The sequence below is a fragment of the Cervus elaphus genome, chromosome 7 (assembly GCF_910594005.1).
Source record: "Cervus elaphus chromosome 7, mCerEla1.1, whole genome shotgun sequence".
NCBI lineage: Eukaryota > Metazoa > Chordata > Mammalia > Artiodactyla > Cervidae > Cervus > Cervus elaphus.
This window is the reverse complement of record NC_057821.1, coordinates 40,140,706-40,162,586: the sequence shown is the minus strand read 5'-3', so window position 1 is coordinate 40,162,586 and position 21,881 is coordinate 40,140,706. Positions and strand designations below refer to the sequence as shown.

Here is a 21,881-nt window from a genome sequence, read left to right as displayed (position 1 = left end):
TAATTAACAAGGCCTATGTTTTTATAAATAGAAAATGAAAATGACAGCCAAGTTAGAAAAAAATTATCCCATGAAATTTATTTCCAAATACCAAAATTATATACTACCAAATGCCAAGAATACCTTTATCAGAAGCTCTTGAAGAAAAACCACTGGTGGTTGAGATGTTATCATCATCATGCTGAGAGGTAGAATCTTTAATTTCCTTTACAAGGGAAAATCCAGAACTGCCGATGGGAAATGCCGAAGATGTGGAGGGCTGACAGTGTAACGCAGGAGAGTCCAACATGGAGAAATTCAGATGGCTCCGATGAAGAGAAGGCCTTGTTAACACATCTGGATAACTGGAAGCGGTACTAGTTGTTGACGGTTCTAAAGAGAACAGCAGTAACATTATTAACACTGAGTTTAGAAAAAGCAATATACTATCAAAGTAAAAGTGTTTGTTTCAAGAAAATATACTATATAATAAATATAACTTCAATTCAGAACACTGAAGCCTCCTGTGATAAGCCCAATTTAAGATATTCTTTAGCCAAGCAAGGTTTCAACTAACTGAAATTAACTTGCTTAACCTACTGTCAAAATACACTTTAGTGATCAAATATACTTGTAAACAAATTTGGCATAGTAGCAAAATACAAAATAAACATGCAAAAATCAGTTTTGTTTCTATACACTAACAATGAAAAACAAGAAAATTATTCCATAAACAGTAGCATCAAAAAGAATAAAACACTCAGGAATTGACTAAGGAAGTGAAAGAACCTGCATGATGAAAACTACAAAACATGGCTGAAAGAAATTTAACATGTAAATAAAGGGAAAAACATCCCATGTGCTTAGATTGAAAGATCTAAAATTCTTAAAATGTCAATACTACCCAAAGTGATCTGCAGAGTCAATGCAATTCCTTTAAAAAACCCAATGACCCTTTTTTGATGAAACAGAAAAAAAATCCATCCTAAAATTCCTATCGAATCTCAGTGGACCCCTAATAACCAAAATAATCCTGAAAAAGAACATAAGAATGGAGATGTCACATTTCCTGATTTCAAAAAATTATTACAAGACAGCAATCAAAGGCATGGTGCTGGCATAAAGACACATGTAGACCAACAGGATAGAACAGACAGCCCAGAAATAAACCTTTGCATACACGGTCAAATGATCCCAAATGATCCCTGACAGAGCGCCAACACCAGTCAATGGAAAGAATCATTTCTTCAATAAATAATTTTGGGAAAACTGGATATCCACAGACAAAAGAAGGAAACTGGACCCTTTCCTATACCATACACAGAAATAAACACTAAATGGATTAAAGATCTAAACATAAGACTCCAAAATATAAAGTTTATAGAAAAAAACAGAAAAGCTTTAAGATGCTGATCTTGGCAATGATTTCTCAGATATGACAGGCAACAAGAGAAAAAAAGACATATGGGACTGTATCAAACTAAGAAACTTTTGTGCACTAAGACATGATAATCAGGAGTGAAAAGGCAACATAAGGAATAATAGAAATAAAAATAAAATTAGAAAATGTTTGCAAATCATATATATGATAAGGTGTTAATACCCAGAACATAAAAGGACTCCTACAACAATAAATCAAATTATCTGATTAAAAATTGGGCAAAGGACTTGAACAGACTCTTGTCCAAAGATGATACCCAGTCAACAAACATATGGAAAGATTCTCAACATTTCTAAACAGAGAAATGCATATCAAAACCAGTGAGATACTACTTCACACTCCTAAGGACAGCTACTATCAAAAAAAATTAAAACCAGAATCACCACATGATCCAACAACTCCACTTCTGGGTATATATCCAAAAGAACTGAAAGCAGAGTCTCAAAGAGATGTGTACAACCATGTTCCTAACAGCATTATTCAGAAGAGCCAAAGTTGGAAGAAACCTAAGTGTTCATTTAACAGATGAATGAATAATGTGGTAAATACAATGAATGTTGTTGTCGTAAAAAGGAAATAAATTCCGATACATACAGCAATGAGAATGAACTCTGAAGACATTCTGCTAACTGAAATAAGTCAGTCACTGAAGGAGAAATATTTATGATTATACTCATTTGAAGTATGCAGTCAAAGTCATAGCAAAAGTATGATGGTGTCTCCCAGGGGCTGAGGGGAAGGGAATGGGAAATTAGTGTTTAATGTAATAATTTCTTACCCAGTTTGCTCAAGTTAAGGGAGAAACTGGCAGGAGCTTTGAAATCTACTGGTATTGGCACTTACATCTATTGGTATCTAAAGATTATCATATTCCAATTTCTCCACAGTCAGGATTCATATACACATAGGCTGAAATGTTTCTTAAAGCATCAAGTATTCTAATTTTGTAGTAGATCCTAAAAGTGCTTTTTACTGACCCATTCTCACCCCTGCAGCAGTTTATCCCATAGGATATTTTCTAGATATTGGCAGACATCTATTCAATCTAGAATATACAGAAGCCATAAAGAAAAAGCAATCTAGTATGATACACGTCTACTGGAAGGCATGCTGCTAACAGCAATGCCAGTTTTTTAGGTTTATATAGCTTCCTTACCCTCTAAACCGGGCCCAATAAAGGACACATTTGGGGATAGTGAGACTAAATTAGGTCATGTCATCTAAAGATTCACATCAGCCATAATGCTCAGTTTCTAAGAGGACACCTATGATATCACAGTATTAGTCAGCCAGTACAGTCTACAACTTCAACCCACGGCCGATCAGCATGTTAGATGCACCATAATGGGCGTCCCCCTCAGAGATCTGAACTCTCACTGAATCAGTAATAATCTATCCTGTACATCATTTGAGGTTCCTCACCGATTAATGCCATTAACCGAGTAAAAGAAATCGAGACACCTAATGGCTCACCATCATTAAAACAGGCAATGCAAGGAGGTACATAAAAGCGGAAAGCTGCAGACAGCAGATACGAAAGGGGCTACAGAGTCTGTAACTGTTCGCACTGCACTGTGCTATTTGAGGGATGTACAATATTCTCCTGCTCCAGTTACTATTAATATGAGTTACACTTGTAATTAGTAAGCAATATGCAGGACTGTCACATCTAAATTATTTTAGGCTTTCAATACTTTTACACTACTTTAGGAGCAAGTATGTCTAAGTTGTTTTGAGAACACACTGTCAAATTTAAGAATAATGTTTCACAGAGTAAACAAAGTGATTTAGATCGTTATCTAATAAGATCTACATCCATCACACACAGTTATCCATTGATACTGTAGTCACATATTATGTGACTGTAAGTACTGAATACTTTGAGAAAGACGGAGGCAGACTGTCAGACGAGAACTGCCTCGAACTGACAGATTTTACGACAGGAGCAGGAGTCAGCTCTAAGACAAGACAGAGGGAAAATGCCAACAAGTTTTTGAAGTTAGTATCAAAAGCTGCTCACAATTTGCTTCTAAATCAGAGGAGTTCGAGTGAGAAGGTGAGTGAACAGATGTGGAAACAAGGAAAACAAAGTCAGCCATAAGCTGGCTGTCCTTGATACTGGCTAACAGGTCCGAGGGGTTTACTGTACTATCCGCCTCCTTCCTTTTATAGTTTGAAAATTTCCACAATAATTTAAATTTAGAAATTATTCACAAAGGTGTGTGTACTATATATATAAAATAGAAAGCTACTGTGTACACTCAATAACATAATGAACAAAATCCAAGTGGGAATGAACCTTGGCAGAGCACTATCATTTCAACAAAAGTACAAACACACAAACAAAAAGGAGCCTCACAGCTGTACAATGGGACACTCCATTTATCTCACACCTAAACTGAATTCTTCAAGTCAGTTAATCCCCACAAGCATTAGGATGGAAAAAGCTTCAGTCACGGTAGATATATGCTGGTGCACACTACAAGTCTCTAGTCAAAAGAGAGAAGTTGGGGTCCCATTCGATGTCAGAAGCAGTCACCCTAGAGACCTACCAAGTAAAACCTCCAGATGATTGCTGCAAGTATATTAGAAAGAGATCTTGAAAAGTAAAGACATTAAAACTCCCTAAGTTACTCTAACAAAAGACTAAGCCGAATGGAGCATCACTAAGAAAACTCAGATTTGCCAATTCTCCAAAGTAAGAAGCCCTCTTTCAGCCCATTTCACTCTCACCAGTTCTCACTAAAAGCGAATCAGGCAGGAAAATAAGTTACTCGGTATACCAAAATTAATAGGCACATATTCATATCAATTATTGAGGCAAGACAAGATTTAAGTTATCAAAAAAATTGCTGTAATTGGAAGTCAAAACATGCAAAGAAAAAACTATATAAACTGAAAAGAAATGTATACTAGAGAGATAAAGTGGACCTCAAAATTTAAAATTTTTGTGCTTCAAAGGACATATCAAGAAGCTAAAATGGGAGAAAAATGTTTGCAAGTCATATAGAGATAAGAGACTTATATCCAGAATATGTCAAGACCTCATTCAATTCAATTATAAAAAGAAAAATAACCTGGTGAAAAATGGAAAAGGGGGATTTGAATAGCCCATTTCTCCAAAGATATATAAATGGTCAGTAAGCACACGAAAAGATGCTCATTATTAGTGACCAAGGAGATGCAAATCAAAATCACGATGAGATACCACTTCACATCTACCAGAAGAGCTATATTTAAAAAAAACAAAGAAGTATTTGTAAAGATATTACATTCTTCATACACTGCCAGGGTAAAGAAACTGCATTCCTCACACACCACTGGTGGGAAGGTAAGATGGTGTAGTCATTTTAGAAAAACCGTTTTTTCCTCAAAATGTTCAACTACCAGATGACCCAGCAATTCTACTCCTAGGTACCTACCCAGGAGAAAACACATCCACAAAACAACCTGCACAGGAATACTAACTGGAGCCCATTATACAGAGTGAAGTAAGCCAGAAAGATAAAGAACATTACAGAATACTAACACATATATATGGAATTTAGAAAGATGGTAACGATAACCCTATATGCAAAACAGAAAAAGAGACACAGAAATACAGAACAGACTTTTGAACTCTGTGGGAGAAGGTGAGGGTGGGATGTTTCAAAAGAACAGCATGTATACTATCTATGGTGAAACAGATCACCAGCCCAGGTGGGATGCATGAGACAAGTGCTCGGGCCTGGTGCACTGGGAAGACCCAGAGGAATCGGGTGGAGAGGGAGGTGGGAGGGGGGGACCGGGATGGGGAATACGTGTAAATCTATGGCTGATTCATATCAATGTATGACAAAACCCACTGAAATGTTGTGAAGTAATTAGCCTCCAACTAATAAAAAAAAATAAATTAAAAACAAAAAAAAGGCAGCGTTCTCAATACTCCAAAAGTAGAAACCACCCAAATGTGCATCAACTGGTAAATGGATAAATAAAATGTAGTTTATCCAAGCCATGAAATATTATCTGGCAATAAAAAGGAAGCTCTGATACATGCCATGACATGGATGAGCCTTGAAACCATCATGTAAAGTGCGAGAAGCCAGTTACAACAGAGTACATACTTTATGATTCCATCTATATCAAATGTCAGTCTAGACAAATCTATAGATACAGATTGGTGGTTGCCTGGGGCTGGAGGGGTAGGGATGGGCAGTGACTACTAATGAGTATAGGATTTTAGGGGGATGGGGTGGGGAAGGATGGCAATTAAAATGTTATAAAATCGACTGTGGTGACTGAACAACTCTGTATATACTAAAAATCACTGAACTAAAAAAAAAAAAAATCACTGAACTATACATTTCAATGGGTGTTCACTTAAATGGGTGAACCCTTTGTTACGTGAAGTACATCTCACTAAAGCTATACAAAATACATGAAGTGCAATGACTGAGTAAAAGTCCCAAATATGTCACATTCACGGGTTACCTGAAGCTATTAAATATTTGCAAACCCCACAAAACGCCTTAAGTAAATCCAAAACGCATTTAAAACAGGGCCGTTCACTGTAAGATTAAAGAAACAGCCCAGCTGAGTGGGCTGCAGAGGACGGGAGCCAACTGCAGTTACACCACACCCAAAATCCACGCGCTGTGGGGGGCCTTACCCACTGCTCTCTTAGTTCCAGGACCCATTCACATTCACTCTCTTCAAAACCACTCATGAGGGTACAGAGGGGAACAGATGATCTTGACCAAAGTCACACAACTAACAATTGGTGGTATGAAAATTCAAACCCAATGTCTAACAGCAGAGCTGGTGCTCAACTGATACAGTATTTTAACCTCCCTTAATGAACAAAACACTGCTAAATTAAAAACATACCAATTTGAAGGTGATCATCAGCCTCCAACATGGTTTCTGTACTACACAATTAGATTTACCACAGTTAGGCAATATAAAAATATTTTAGATTAAGGCATGAAAGCCTATCATTTAAAACAAAATATCCACATTCTATTTACCTTCTGTATTACTGCCTGTTGGCTCAGGAGTGATTCTCCCATCATGAATGTTCGCACTCTCCTCATCGGAGTATATATGGTCATCTTCCCTATTTTCTGGCCACTGCGGCACCTCTCTTGTGTCTGTTGAGCAGCTACATACATCTTCGTTCTTGCTGAAGTATCTCTGTAGCCATCCAGGCACAATATTCTTAACAGATTCTGTAACCCTGCTAAGAATGCCCTGTTGAAGAGGAAAACATGGAAGGCAGTTTAGAAATTTATCTTTTAAAATAAGTACCTATATACAGAAAGCCATACTAAGCAAAACATAACTATTTCCAACAAAGTTTCCTAAATTTAGTTACTTGAGTTAACACTGACATAATAATGCATTTTACAAATTCTATAGACTTTATGAAATTCCTACTTTTTTCTTTCTTCTACATGCATGTGTCCATGAGCCAATACTCCAACAGGCTTTCAACTAAACAATATAAATTTTAGATTTAGTAGTAAGATATGCACTAAAATGCTATAATCCCAGACAAAAGGTAGACATCTTGATCCCAGCATATTAAAGCAATAAAAATACCTTCAACAGCTTCCTCAAGCAAATATTTTACTGTACATTCTTTAACAACAAAAATCTAGACAAATAAAAAGGCAGTAAGACAACAAATTCAACATAAAAAAATCTAAGACTTTCACTGATAGCAAAAGTTTGTTATATTAAATGTTGCCTAAAAACCAAGAATTTTATTACAGCAACTTTTAAAGGGAGAAAAAGATGTGGTACAACAACTATCAGCATTATTAATGTTCATCATCAGACACTGTTCTCAGCAGTTGATACATATTATTCAATTTACTCCTCACAACTATTTTATAAAACTGCTTTTAACAGTGCCACTTGACGAATGAAGAGGAATAATGAAGTAATGTGCCCACGGTACAAACCCAACTGCTGTGGAATATCTAGCATGGACTCTGGGGTCCGCAGGCTGTACTCTGATTTACTCTAGGTAAGATAAGAACAACACCCTTTCCTACCATCACTCGATACAAATTATAATGAAGTGCAAATGAAATAATGTGAAAGCACTTCACAATTTACTAAATATTAACAGAAACATACACTGATAATTTCATTACCAATGAGAAAAAAAGTTAGCAGAAACAACCTGGGGTGAGGTAACCAGTTTCAGGCAACAATTTCTTTCACAGAATAGGATCAGAAAGTCACAGAAGGGGGGAAAAAAAGAGTCAGCAGGTACAAAAAAAAAATAAAGTAAGGTAGGATACATAAAGGTTGAAAACAAACCCAAGACAAAAGAGGACTTGAAAAATCCTGTCAATAGAAAAGATGGAAGAAACTTCTGATATAGGCACTTGGACAGTATCTTCTGATTATCTGAAAAGGTGTAGGTAACGACTAGGAAATAAGCAATTATTTTTGCTCCAAAGAGAATTTTTGAACAGATCTGTAATGTAAACTCTCTAGCAACACATGAAGCCAACAGTCATGGAATACTATTGAAAAACACAAATTCATTGCTCCCCTTTTCTATGCTAGTGTTACATAGTACTAGCTTTTCTGGCAAAGATTTTATACCTACTCCAAGATTTAGTATTTATAAAAACACATTTATTATTTTGCTGTTTATATTTAAATATTAATTTACTCCCCCATATTCCAAAATTCTTGAAAGTGCTTTCAAGATATAAATTTTCAAAAAGGCATACTTTAAAAAATATATGTATCTACTTATTTATTTGGCTGCACTGGGTCTTAGTTGTGGCATGCAGGATCTAGTTACCTAACCAGGGACTGAACCTGTGCCCCTTGCACTGGCAAGATGGAGTCTTTAGCCACTGGACCACCAGGGAAGTACCCAAATGTTGCAGTCCTTTAAAGGACCGGAACCTGGTGGTCTGCAGTGGACGATAAGAAAACAAAGAGAGAAAGAGGCTAATATTCCCTGGGTTACGCAGAGAACTAAGCCCTGGAACAGGGCTTGTACTGCTCACGAAGGCACAGGGCATCCTCTCGAGGAGGTCTTGAAAGCCCGGGCAGGAAAGTGAGCTCGGCAGGTTTCCACGCTCCAGAGAATTAGCCGAAGGGGGAGGGAGGGAAAGAGAGAGAGAAAAAGAATGACACGGGGACCCAAGTCTCTAGTGGAACAAAGGTGCTTTAATGATCTTTGTGTGGGTATATATAGGCTGTTGTACAAGGAATTTCTTTTGACAATGATAAAGATAAGAAAACCAGACTACAGCAACCATTACCAAGGAAACAGGGAATTAACAATGGTCATAAGGTCAGAAGACAATCCATACCTCAAGAAAGTGGGTCGTGACTAGGCGGTTTTGTCATAAGGAAGAAGTTTACTGAAGGAAATCCATGCATGCGTTTCATCCCATGACCTCAGCCCTGGGAGCAGCGTGCCGCCCCTCTCGTTCCTGTTACCAGGAACTGATAAGCAGCAGAGGGTTTATGGGAGACAAAAAACAGCACACAGGAATTCTTCTGTTAAACGTTCCCTGACACCCAAAAGGCATGCCTGATATGAAGCATTATAGGAAAATTCGTATAATATGTAAAATAAGCCTTGCGTAGACTCCCTCTAAGGTGTTTAGCTACTAAAAGTATTAAGAGATTCCTGTGATCTCTACTCACCTAAGGAGGTCAAGTACGGCACAAACTAAATTAACACCATCCTTAACCAAAGGTCACTTGTGTGCCAGCATTAGGGAACCTGCCTGCCAATGCAAGAGACGTAAGGGAGGCAGGTTCGATCCCTGGGTTGGGAAGATCCCCTGGAGGAGGGCATGGCAATCCACTCCAGTATTTTTGCCTGGAGAATCTCACAGAGGGTTATACAGTCCATAGGGTCACAGAGAGTAGGACACAACTGAAGTGACTTAACATGCACACATGTGTAGGTATTGTTGAGAATAAATCAGTAAAAATTCAACAGTCAAAATAGATATTAAAAGCTCATTCACTGAAACTCATGAATTTTGCTTGCAGACTCTCTCTTTTCTAAACTAAAATGTAACCAATTTATTTAACCACAGGACAGAGCAGCTTAGTGTAAGATTACAGTGAGAGAGAGAAGAAATACTAGCACGATTAGAAACACTATTAGAAAGAAATATTCCCCATACTTCAATATCCCTCTACAGGGTAAATAACCCTAAGTCATCAAGAAAATCAAGAAAAGTTACAGTAAGCTCAGTAAACCCTAATTCAGTAAAGCCTAAAACAGGTAGGGCTCACCTGTTTTAACAAACCCTCACAAGTGATTCTGATGTATGCTATATTTTGAGAACCACCAATCTAGTTAAAGAGATTAGGAAATTAAATACATTTCAGGAAATCACAATACAATTACCTCTACAAGAGGTGAATAAAATTATGTATACTTAAATCTTAATATTCCATTACCTGGAAAATGTATATGTGGGGCACTAGCCAGACACTAATTAAAATATATCAGAATACGAAGCAACCAATCAGAAAAACAAAGCTTAGCGTGGACAGTGCTGAGTACCATGTGGCTCACGTCAGGTAACTACTTCCTGAGCATTTCCCAACTGGAGCCGTGACTTTCACCTGTCCTGTTACTTAACGGTTTTCTATCTGTGTGTGTTAGCCGCTCAGTCACGTCCAACTCTTTGTGACCCCATGGACTATTAGCCCGCTAGGCTCCTCCGTCCATGGAATGCTCCAGGCAAGAATACTGGAGTAGGTTGCCATTTCCTTCTCCAGGCGATCTTCCCAACCCAGGGATCAAACCCGGGTCTCCAGCATTGCAGGCAGATTCTTTACTCTGAGCCACCTGGAAAGTCACCAGGAAGTTTACTTCTCTTAATAAACAGCTCTTTCTACACAATAAAATCTACCAAATCACAGATTTGATTCTGTACCAGTCCTCACTTGCCCTTGCCTGACACCATCTCCGATGACTGTCTCAACAAAGTGGCTCATGAGAGATTCTAGAGGTCATTAGCTATCAGAGGATGGAAGGAAAGTGAAGTCTCTCTTCCTGGGCTCTCTCTGCTCAAACACCCCATCTTTAAAACTACAGCTCCAGCCAGCCAGCCCTTGTTCCACACCAGTTACACGGTTTCTTTCCTTTATCTGTCCAGTCCTAGGAGAGGTGGCAACTTCCCACCACTGCTAGTCTCTGAGCATCCTATGTATTCCTTTAACCACCAGCATTTATCTCTGAGCAGACTCTTAAAAGAAATTTCAGCTTGAGTTAACTGCTTCTTGCTGGGTCCTTAACTGATACAGCAGTGTACTTCCGTTAAATTTGTTTTCTAATTAACATGAAAATTAAAGTCAGCCAGTTCATTGGATTTATCTTCTTTAGCAACAATGGAACACATGTACCACATTCGGTGAAACACATTTTTTTGGCAGCATGCTGGTATCTTAGTTCCCAGTGAAAGTGAAAGTCGCTCAGTCGTATCCAACTCTTTGTGACCCCGTGGACTACACAGTCCATGGAATTCTCCAGGCCAGAATACTGGAATGGGTAGCCTTTCCCTTCTCCAGGGGAATCTTCCCAACCCAGGGATCGAACCCTGGTCTCCCACATTGCAGGCAGATTCTTTACCAGCTGAGCCACCAGGGAAGCCCTTAGTTCCCAGACCAGGGATCAAACCTGGAGGCCGGCAGGGAAAGCACCAAGTCCTAACCAGGAGGCCACCAGGGGTTCCCCAGGAAGCACGTAAGTTACATCCACCTCTTATCTCTGTAAAACAGTACACAAATGGACCAGGAAAGAGGCTTATCCTGACGAATATTTTAAAATCTTATCTAACAGAGGTAAAAGCAAACATTGTCTTACTTCATTCGATTAATTTAATCAATACTTACTGATCATACACTACAGGTCAGGCAAGAACACTGGGGATAAAGCAGGGAACAAGTCCCTGCCCTCTTGGAACTTAGACTCTAAGTTAGGGAGACAAACAAGTGTAACAGGTAACACACGACACGGTGATTTGGTGCTGTGGGCAACAATAAAGCAGGAAAGCAAAACAGAGCAGCTGTTTCATACAGGCAAAGACCTGGGAAAAGTGAGGAGGCGCCTTGCACATTTCTAGCAGAGAAGTATTATAGACCGAGGAAACAAAAACTGCGAAGACCCAAGTGTAGAAGTGCCCTTGGCACATGCTGTCCAAGCTTCTAGAAACCTTGGTAATAAATGCTTAATCTAACAGACTTTAAATAACTACTTAAATCCTTCGAAATTCCCCTTTGATCATATGGGTGTGTGTGTGCACGCACGAGTGTGTGTGAGAGAATCCGTGTGTAACCTTTTGTTCCAAAACCGAAAACAGTGGTCCTCAAACTGGAAGTCTTCAGACCAGCAGCCTCTATGTCACCTAAGATCATGTTAGAAATGGAAATCTGTTTTAACAAGCTCTTGAGGTGATTCTTATGCAAATTAAATTTGAAGAACACTGTACTAAAATCATCTAAAAACTCAATTACAGGTTTCCCAGCTAAGGCCAATATAAACATAACCGTGAGAATAAGCTTAACAACAAAATTAAACTATTTCTGACATTATCTCAAATGCCATGCCACTTATACCAATTTTCAAATCTATCTACTTTATAGTATGAATTCTGAAAATCAAACATAGAAAAGAAGTAAAACATAAAAAAGCATACTTCTGAATCTATTTTATTCCCAGTTAAAGACAACTTCTGCTTTATTGACTACGCCAAAGCCTTTGACTGTGTGGATCATGACATACTGCAGAAAATTCTTAGGAGATGGGAATATCAGACCACCTTTGTTCTCTCCTGAGAAATCTGTAAGCAGGTCAAGAAGCAAAAGTTAGAACCAGAGATGGAACAATGGACTGGTTCCAAATCGGAAAAGGACGACGTCAAAGCTGTATATTGTCACCCTACTTATTTAACTTATATGCAGAGTACATCATGAGAAATGCCAGGCTGGATGAAGCACAAGCTGGAATCAAGATTACCGGGAGAAATATCAATAACCTCAGATATGCAGATGACACCACCCTTATAGCAGAAATCAAAGAGGAACTGAAAAGCCTCTTGATGAAAGTGAAAGAGTAGAGTGAAAAAGCTGGCTTAAAACTCAACATTCAAAAAACCTAAGATCACAGCATCTGGTCCCATCACTTCATGGCAAATAGATGCGGAAACAATGGAAACAGTGAGAGACTATTTTTTTGGGTTCCAAAATCACTGCAGGTGGTGACTGCAGCCATGAAATCAAAGACGCCTGCTCCTTGAAAGAAAAGCTATGACCAAGCTAGACAGCATATTAAAAAGCAGAGACATTACTTCGCCAACAAAGGTCCGTCTAGTCAAAACTATGATTTTTCTAGTAGTCACATAGGGATGTGAGAGCTGGACCATAAAGAAGGCTGAGCGCTGAAGAATTGATGATTTTGAACTGTGGTGTTGGAGAAGACTCTTGCAAGTCCCTTGGACTGCAAGGAGAGCAACTAGTCAATCCTAAAGGAAATCAGTCCTGAATATTCACTGGAAGGACTGATGATGAAGCTGAAGCTTCAACACTTCTGGCCAACGGATGATAAGAACTGACTCACTGGAAAAGACCCTGATGCTGGGAAAGACCGAAGGCAGGAGAAGGGGATGACAGAGGATGAAATGGTTGGATGGCATCACTGACTCAATGGACATGATTTGAGCAAGCTTCAGGAGCTGGTGATGGACAGGGAGGCCTGGCATGCTGCAGTCCATGGGGTCGCAAAGTGGGACACGACTGAGTGACTGAACTGAACTGAAAGACTTAACACATTTATTTATAGTAAATAATCAACCACTGGATACTACAAGTTTAAAGAACAGCTCCTGCACTGCTGGTGGATTCTTCAGTGTCTGAGCCACCAAGGAAGCCCTAAAGAACTGCTGGGGAAAAGAAATCTCATCACGCAGAGAACAAGGCAGACAAAGAGTATGAAACCCTATCTACCATACAGATTTGGAGAAGCACTTCCTTGGCTGGCAATTTTTATGAATTTCAGGCACTAATGGAAAGCAGGGAAAAAAAGAAGAGCTAGAAAAGGGGAAAAATTGTTTTCTTCCCAAAGGTTTCTTTGACTCTATTACCAATTAAGGGCCTTTTTATTGAGATAAAGGTTATTATTTCAAGAGTTATTTAGATAAGACGTTTCAGGTCTTTCCAGGAATGGGGCAAATCAGCTTCCTGTATGGAGCCAGGAGAAAGAACGTTTTGTGATACATTCTTTTTTTTTTTTTTGGCCATGCAGCCTGAGTTCTTAGTTCCCTGACCAGGGATCAAATCCATGACCTCTTCAGTGAAAGCTCAGAATCCTAACCACTGGACAGCCAGAGAATTCCCTGCATTGTGATATTAAACACAAACAACCTAACCTTCAGGGGGAAACAGAGGTACACGGAATAAAGGTCTGCTAAGCAGTGAATACTCAAGCCCAACTTTACCAGAGTAGCTTTCTCTCCAGTTTCTGAGGCTTCACTGACTTGATGTAGTTTTTTTAAAGAAATGCTTCTCTGATCCTCCAACTCTAGGACCATCACTCACTCACATGCACCAATAGTGTCCTGTACTTCCTATGTGGAGGGGATCTGTCAAGTGGGATGGTGATGACAATCTCCCACCTCCGCTACAGGATCAGCTCTGTGAAGGCAGCAACAGGTCTATACAGTGCAGATTAGCTGCTGCATGATTTTAGTTTATCTACGGATGCAATCCGCAACCAACTTCTTATTCCCACATGGGATATGCTGTGGCAAGTTTCTAAAAAAAAGGACATCAGTAATCCTAGAATTCAAAAAATAAATAATACATTTGCTTGGTATAACAGTTTCAGTTTAAATATTTTCATTGCCACACTAATAGCCCTTCCTCCAAAAAACCATTTGTGAGACTACCCAAGAGCGTGGGAAAAACCAAACCATCCTTTGGAACGATAACTAACACAAAGCCAACTACATGAAGAGAAGCAGAGAAGTCAAACAAAAAATTAGTCAATGGCTCTGAAAAAGCATCAAAACAGAGTATTAAAATCTTAAAAATACTTCTTGTAGCCCCAAAGCAAAGTCTACACCAGATAAGCCTAAGTAATGAAGCTAAATTCAAGGATTATAGGTGGAAAACTTTAAACCTAGACGGGTTAAAACGATTGGATTTCTCCCGAAGAACTAAGGATTCTTCATTTGGCAAAACAAACCACAACAAAAACCTCATCATGATGCCACTGAGATTTAGAACAAGTACTCAACTTGGGGGCCAGAAGTAAATTCAATTCAATACTATACACTTACATTAAGTACATTCAATTTGTAAGGTACTGTGACATTAGCTTTTCGAATTATATTTAACCTGAGTTCAAGGGTTAATGAAAGAAGGCTGAGGTAACGTAAGGCTCTTTTACAATCCAAACGCAGAACTCATTTGTAATGAAAAAGAAATTCTTTGCCTATACATTGTCTCACCAATGTGCAATCTCAGAATAAGCAGCCATTCTCCCTAGAAGCACTACATAGCCTTCCTCCTCCTTACATCTAGCTCTGTTCCTAATAGTTTTCTTGATTTCAGTTCTATTCAACTCTTTTCTTCATATTATCTTCTATTAAACAGTAGTATTCAGATTATAAAATCTCTTTTCTCACATAAACTTTACTAGATCTCTCACTATAAATATCAAACATAATCTTCAGTTTGAAAGTTCTGGGGCCCTATTCTCCCAGAAGACACTGTTGTTTTGACTTTCATCTGCTCTTTGGGCTAGATTTTGCTGAAGTTTGTCAGTGACCCTTAGTTTTCTTCCAGGAATCTGTGAACTCTCTCTCAAACTCCCTCAACTCTCGTGTCACTAGTCTTCTCTTTCAACTCTTTTTGGAAGTCTCATTTCAGATAGACTCCCTAATCAGTTTTCCCCCTGCTCCATCCAACCCCAAGTGAAGAACAAGGGCTTAGAACCAAAGACTTCATGTGAGACTTGAATATCTAATTATAAAATATCTTTAACACTAAATAGTAAAAACCTAGATGCTAATCTTTCAGTTATTTCTAGTTTTTAATACACCCATTCTTACATTACTTAAAGAATTTATCTACTAGAAAGTACCCAAATTCTAATACAGTAATATTGAACCTGACTTCAATAATCTGAATTTAACCCAAGCTGTTATTTGTCACATTTTACAACCTATAGTTAAGCTTTCCCTATCCAACAAGTCTAAATCTTTCCAGCCACGTAAATGGATTTCCATCCATTCTTTATACGTTTCATTTGTCTTTTCAATGTTAAGAGATTAAGTCAAAAAACATGAGCATACAAGTTATTCTAGCTAAAAAAAATTTAAAACTATAACTGGCCACAATTTTCAACCTCCTTTAAGGCTCTTTAACACTAATTCAGGTAGGAGAAACATGAAAATTATTTTTAGAGATCCATATTACAGAAGTAGAATTAATAGATAATTAACAGTAATCAAACAACAAGGGCAAGAAAAGGATTCCCTACAAGACCTTCCAAACTAGCAACAGGAGACCCAATAAAAGCCTAAGGCAATTTAACCCACTGAAAGTTATCCAAAAAGATATTGTCACTTTCCTTTCACAATCTATTTGGAAACTGGATGTAAAAGTGTATTAAGTCACAGGCAAATGGGCAGGGAAACTGAAATATCTTTAGACAGAAGAGGCATTCTATCACTCTGTTTCAGACAGTAAATACAATGAATTGTATCTGGTGGCAAGACTTTTCAACTGGGCTTCCCAACACAGAAGAATCGTTGAAAAATATATTACAACCACAACCATAACCTAAGCAGCTACAAGTAAAACGCTTTTGAAAATACAAGGTCATTAATATTACATCTTTCCAATAATATTCTGTGTCTAATGAAATGGCTTTAATTAGTGACATCAGACCATTTTATTTCAAACTAATAGGTAACTGCCTCAAAGAGCTTTCCAGGAAATGCAGACATCTGGGCTTTTTTTGTCATGAGAAAAATTGGTGAGTAAGTTGATCTATTACACAAGGGCTTCTCATCACAAACAAAATTTTCTACTATGCATTAAACAGTATGTGGATTTATTTTCCTATACACTTAAACAACTGGCATCTATGAGGAAAATGTTAAAAATAACACATTTTTAAATAGTCTAAGGCTGTTTAAAGGTTTGGCCTCATCACTCAGAAAACAAGTTGTAAAATCCAATACAACCCTATAAAACATTGAATTTGGGTATATAAAATAAAGATATCTCTACTAATCAGAGACTAAACATTTAAATCAAAAGGTTCTATTTAACCACAACAGTTTCCAAGGAGTCCTTACTGTATACGCCAGGCCCAGTTCTAAGAGCTTTACTTACATTATCTCACTCAACCCCTCACAACAGACTTCCACTTTACAGATGAGTAAATTAAGCAGAGAGAACTTTTCAAGTCTGGGCAGAACAAGGATTCAAACCCAGATGCTCTGATTGGTTTACAGCACTTTTTTCAAAAACTATGTCCATTTGTTTTCGCTGACAGTATTAATTAAACATCTAGGATAAAGCAAATAAAGATAAAAGTCAAAAAAATTCAGGGATTTCTGGGATGAGTTATGCATTCAATCTTTAAATATCCCTCCTTTTCAAAATTGAGAACTCTCTTTAGACATCCAATACCAAGCAGGACATAATTCTCTGGGACAAAATATCATACAGAAGCTACAAAACAGCAAACCACCACACAATCTTATAAACCAATACAAGGCAAACCATAGTTTGCGGCCCAAATTCAGCCCTCAGCCTGTTTTCATACAGGCCTCAAGCTAAGGATGATTTTTACATTTTTTAGAGTTATAAAAACAAAGAACATGCAGGAACAAAACCTAAAATATTTACTATCTGGCCCTTTACAGAAGTAGTTTATAGACTCCTGATCTAAGCTACTGAATAGGTAAAGGAGCTTTCGCCACCCACTCCCACCAAAAAAATAGCTAAATGCAGAAACTGACTTGGAAGACAAGCTGCCTCTACGAAGATAAAATGAGTGGATTCCCTTAGCTCCAAACCAGAAGACAAAACCTCTGAAGCACACCCCCCAAAAAAGGGCAAAAATCAGTAGTTCCCCTCTCACCAGGAGGTGGCAGTAGATTCTTCAAGAGGCAGGGTTCTGATTTGCCCATGGGCTCAAGCTTTTTGTAGCAGCTATTAAGAAAAGCAGTTTGACCTCTCCAGAGCTCACTTTCTGGACCTGACAATCTACACAAAAAGGAAATGGGAAAAGAGACTGAACAGGCAACAAGAACTAACCACATACTCTTTAGGGACCTGTTCACTCCCACTAGAAAAATGATGCCATTTCCTAAATGCATCTGGGCTAAGAGTTAAGGGGTAGGGAAGAAAGCAGGTGAAAATGATCGACTTTTAATCATTCAGTGCTGTTCTTCACATTCGCTTAAGTTACCACCCTTCAGTTAGTTAACTGACAACGAATTTTTCTCTCCACAACTTCAAGCAAGATGTCATTTTAAAGCTCAGAAGTTCAAAGGAAAAAATGTAAACTTCAGATATACCTCAGCAGAGCTAAACCAGAAGTCAAAACAGGAAATTGCAAGTCAGTGGAACACATGTGAAAGTCACAGGTACTATGTGACTACACAAGCCAGTTATCCTGACAAGCAATGGCAAAGACCCACTAACTGAGCCAGATCTCTCATTCTTCTTTCAGCCCTCAACTGCACAACCGAAAAACTTTGTTTTTGCCCAGAAACCAGTGGACATTTAATAAAATACGTTAGTATAAAACATGCCATGTCATGAAGCTCCATGCTATTCATGATGACTCAGCAGCTGCTGCTAAACACAGAGGTGACAGCCTAGGATAGCTGACAGCAAGCAGGTAGTCTACAAGTTCACAAAAGTTTTGGTAAGGACTAAAGAACATCCTTATTTTAAGATTTTAAAAAATCCTCAAATTAAATATTCTTTTGTATATGCCTGGATACTTTTCTTTGGTAGTAACTGTCAACACTAATTGTTGTTCAGTGGCAAGTCGCGTCCAACTCTGCAACCCCATGGACTGCAACACGCCAGGCTCCCCTGTCCTTCACTACCTCCTGGAGTTTGCTCAAACTCAAGTCCATTGAGTCAGTGAGTCATGCTACCCAACCGTATTAGCCAATACTAATAATACCTGCAGAGTTGATTAAGAAACTCCCAAACACATTTAATCCCAATTCAAAAGCTACAAATGTACTTTTTCAATTAAATGGCTGTGGCAAAAAGGTGAATACTTTAGACAGGGGGAAATGATAAACTACCAAACTTTAAAATAAAACTGCACAGTCTGAAATCAAATTGTCAAATCAAATCAAATTGTCTAGACAATTTGGATCACAACTGTTATGCTGTTAAGGCATCATCTCTGTCAAATTAGGTTTTTATCCAAGTATATTTAAAAATAAGGTGTGACTTTGGCTTTTGCCACCTGGAATATACAAGCTCCTTTCTAAACTCCATCCAGACCATCCAGTGATCTGTATATTTCATTTTTTATGTAGTAACTTTCTCCTAAGGAAAGCACTCACAATTTATTTTTCAGAAAAACCAGAAAGCACATGTGTCAAACTTCCTCACAACAAAAGGATTAAGTTAAAGGGCCAGGCTTGTGACCTGAATTCTAATTTTGCTACTCACAAAGAAAATTTGAAAACCAAGTCTATCTGGGGGAACACTGGTGGGAGGTGACAGTAATTAGAAGACCTGTAACCATTAGTAAAGAGCTACCTAATATTATAAACTACAAATTTCACTATTAAGAAACTTCTCCCAAATCTTTACTTTTAAAATTCTGTTTTTAATGATACAATTTAACAACAGCACCAAACATGTTTAAGTGTTAAATATTTATCATCATCCGGAATAAAGCAATCTAGAAGTCTACCTTTAACAGTATGCAACCCTTTTGCTATACTCATTTGTATAGGTTTAAGGCCCACACTTACTTTCTACCTTAGTATCAGTGAAAAGTTTTATAAGTGACTTTTATTAGAAGGTTTTCAACATTTTCCCACTCAATCCCCCGTAAAAAACAAGCAAAACTTAAAATACTGAACTTTCTCACAATCAAATGTCTGAGGATAAACTGATTTTTTTATAATTTCAAACACCCACGAGTGCACAAGGCGGTTTAATTTCAAGACCACCAACATCCCTGTAGTGTCGAAAGTACCTAAACTTCTAGAATACCCACTGCAATATTAAAATATTTTGTGCATGAGATCAGAACTGGAGTCCCGGTCAACTGTGCATAATGGCCAATTCTAGTCTAGAAAATAAAACGCGCGGGTGTGGGGGTGGGGGGAAGAAAGGTTGGACAAAAGTGGGGAGGGAAGAGTCTCGCGACGGAAAAAAAAAAAGACGTCAGTCCGGAGAGGGACTTTCAAAATGCCCCAGTGCCACTAACCATATCCCGGGTGAAGAAAAAAATAAAAAATAAGCCAGGGCTCTTAGATCGGGGAGGGCTGATCTTTCAAAATGCCCCAGTGCCACTAACCATAACCCGGTTGAAGAAGAAAATAAAAAAATAAGCCAGGGCTCTTAGAGCGGGGAGGGCCACGGGGAGATGGATAATTTAAAGGATGGAGAATAAGTTATTCCACTTTCCCTGTAACAGCGCCCCCGCCAATCCCCAGGTAGGTACCCCGGCGGGGTGAGGATCAGCGCCCTTGGGGCAGCCCCCCTCCCCGCACGCGCTGAAACGCGGGAGACTAGAAATCTGCAGGCGTGGGGGGAGGGGGGGCTCCCAGCCACAGCTTTTTCCCTTCTCCCTTAAGGGACATGAGTAATTACCCCCCCTCCTCCAAGCTCCTAATCCCCGCCAAAAAAAAAAAAAGGGCAGAATTCTGGGCCCACCGTGGGCCTCGGACTCGTGTTCCCGCCCTGCGCCCCGGCCCGGGGAAAGCCCCGGGGCAGGGAGGGCCGGGGTGCGGGGCGGGGGTGGAGAGAGGCGGCCGAGCCACACGTGTGCGCCGCAGGGCTGGCCGGCCTCAAGCCCACTTCCCGTCGCCGCCCCGGCGGCCTCGGCTCCCGCCGCCTCGCCCAGGGCCTCCCGGACGCTCCACGTGGGGCGCCAGGGCCGCCCCCCCTGCCCACCCCGTCGCCGCCCGCCCAGTCACCCCCACCCCCGCCGCCCCGTGGGCCCGGGAAGGGCCCCTCTCCCACACGGCGCCGGTGCTCCCTTACCTGGTGCTGCGGTCGCCCCTGCTGGTAAGGCTTCATCGGGCCCTGGTGGCAACGCCGCGTCCGGATCTTGCCGCCGCCGCCGCCGCCGCCCCCCTCCTCTGCCTCCGGCTCCCGAGGCCATGGCGGAGCCTCCGCGGCTTCCCCCTCCGGGGCGGGAGAGGCAGAGGCGGCCTCAGAGGACCCCCGCCCCCCGCCTCGCCTCGCCCGGCCCCAGCCCCCAAGAGTCCACCCGCGCTGCCCTCACAGCGGGGGCCCAGGCCCACCGGGAACCGCGGGGCGGCGAGCAGGAGCGGAGAAGAGAATGCGCGCCGGCGGCAGCGAGGTGGAGGGGGGCGGGGGGAGGCGGCCACAGAGGCCGAGGAGCTGGCTCTCCGGTCCCGCAGGCTCCCGCGGACCCCCGCCTCTGTGTGTCACCGTCTCTATGGAGATCCCCCCGCAGAGGACAACGCGAGCGGCCCCCGGCGCTGCTCGGGCCTAGGTCGGCCGCCGGCTGATGGGGATTCTTCTTCCGCACGCCCTAGCCGTGTAGCTGCCGCAGTTGAAGCCGCCGGCGCCGCCCGCCTACCCCTCCCCTTTGCGCACAGCGCCCGCCCCGCCGCCGCCGCCGCCGCCGCCGCCGCCGCCGTCCCTGCAGTCGCCGCTGTTGCGTCTATTGCCGCTGCTAAGGCCGCCGCTGCGGTCGCGAGCCAGAACGCCGTCACTCGTCAGCGCCCGGCGAGTCTGCGTCATCACGCTGCGACCGGCTGATAGGAGAGGAAGGGAGGAAGGAAGGAAGGAAGGGCTGGTCGAGCCCGCGCTCTCGGCCGCGCGGGCCGCTGGGAAATGTAGTTCGGGGCGGGGGAGGAGAAGGCGAATTCTCGGAAAGGACGCGGAAGGAGAGAGCCACGGTTTGCCGCAGAGGCACAAAGCCAAGAGGTTCCGTTCCTTTTCCTGTGCTCGGCTATAAACGCAGACTTCGAAAGACACATTTAACACAGAAGCAGTAACCTCCTTCTTACTCTCCTCCTTCCTCGTGGTTGGTAAAGAGGACAGAAAGTGAGCAGATAGTTAAATCAGACAGGAGCGAACATTATCTTATAAAAAGAAAAAAACTGGTTGAAAAAAACAATGTTCATGATCTTTAAGCCTAAAGCAGAATTAGAAAAACATACAGTGTCATTAATGTTCCACTGTTACATAAGAGCTGTTGTCGAAGAACGCGAATTCTGGT

The 21,881-nt window shown here is 40.7% G+C and overlaps 1 protein-coding gene across 1 annotated transcript in view; it reads right to left on the bottom strand.

Annotated features, from left to right (window-relative positions):
- Positions 1–21,356, bottom strand: part of NUP153 (nucleoporin 153) — a 64,138-nt gene extending 42,782 nt beyond the window's left edge. Inside the window, 4 exon segments of the mRNA XM_043908461.1 lie at positions 124–372; positions 6,430–6,652; positions 20,672–20,767; positions 20,769–21,356. Of these exon segments, the coding sequence (XP_043764396.1) occupies positions 124–372; positions 6,430–6,652; positions 20,672–20,767; positions 20,769–20,792 (592 nt within the window). The 5' untranslated portion in view covers positions 20,793–21,356.
- Positions 21,357–21,881: the final 525 nt, after the last annotated feature.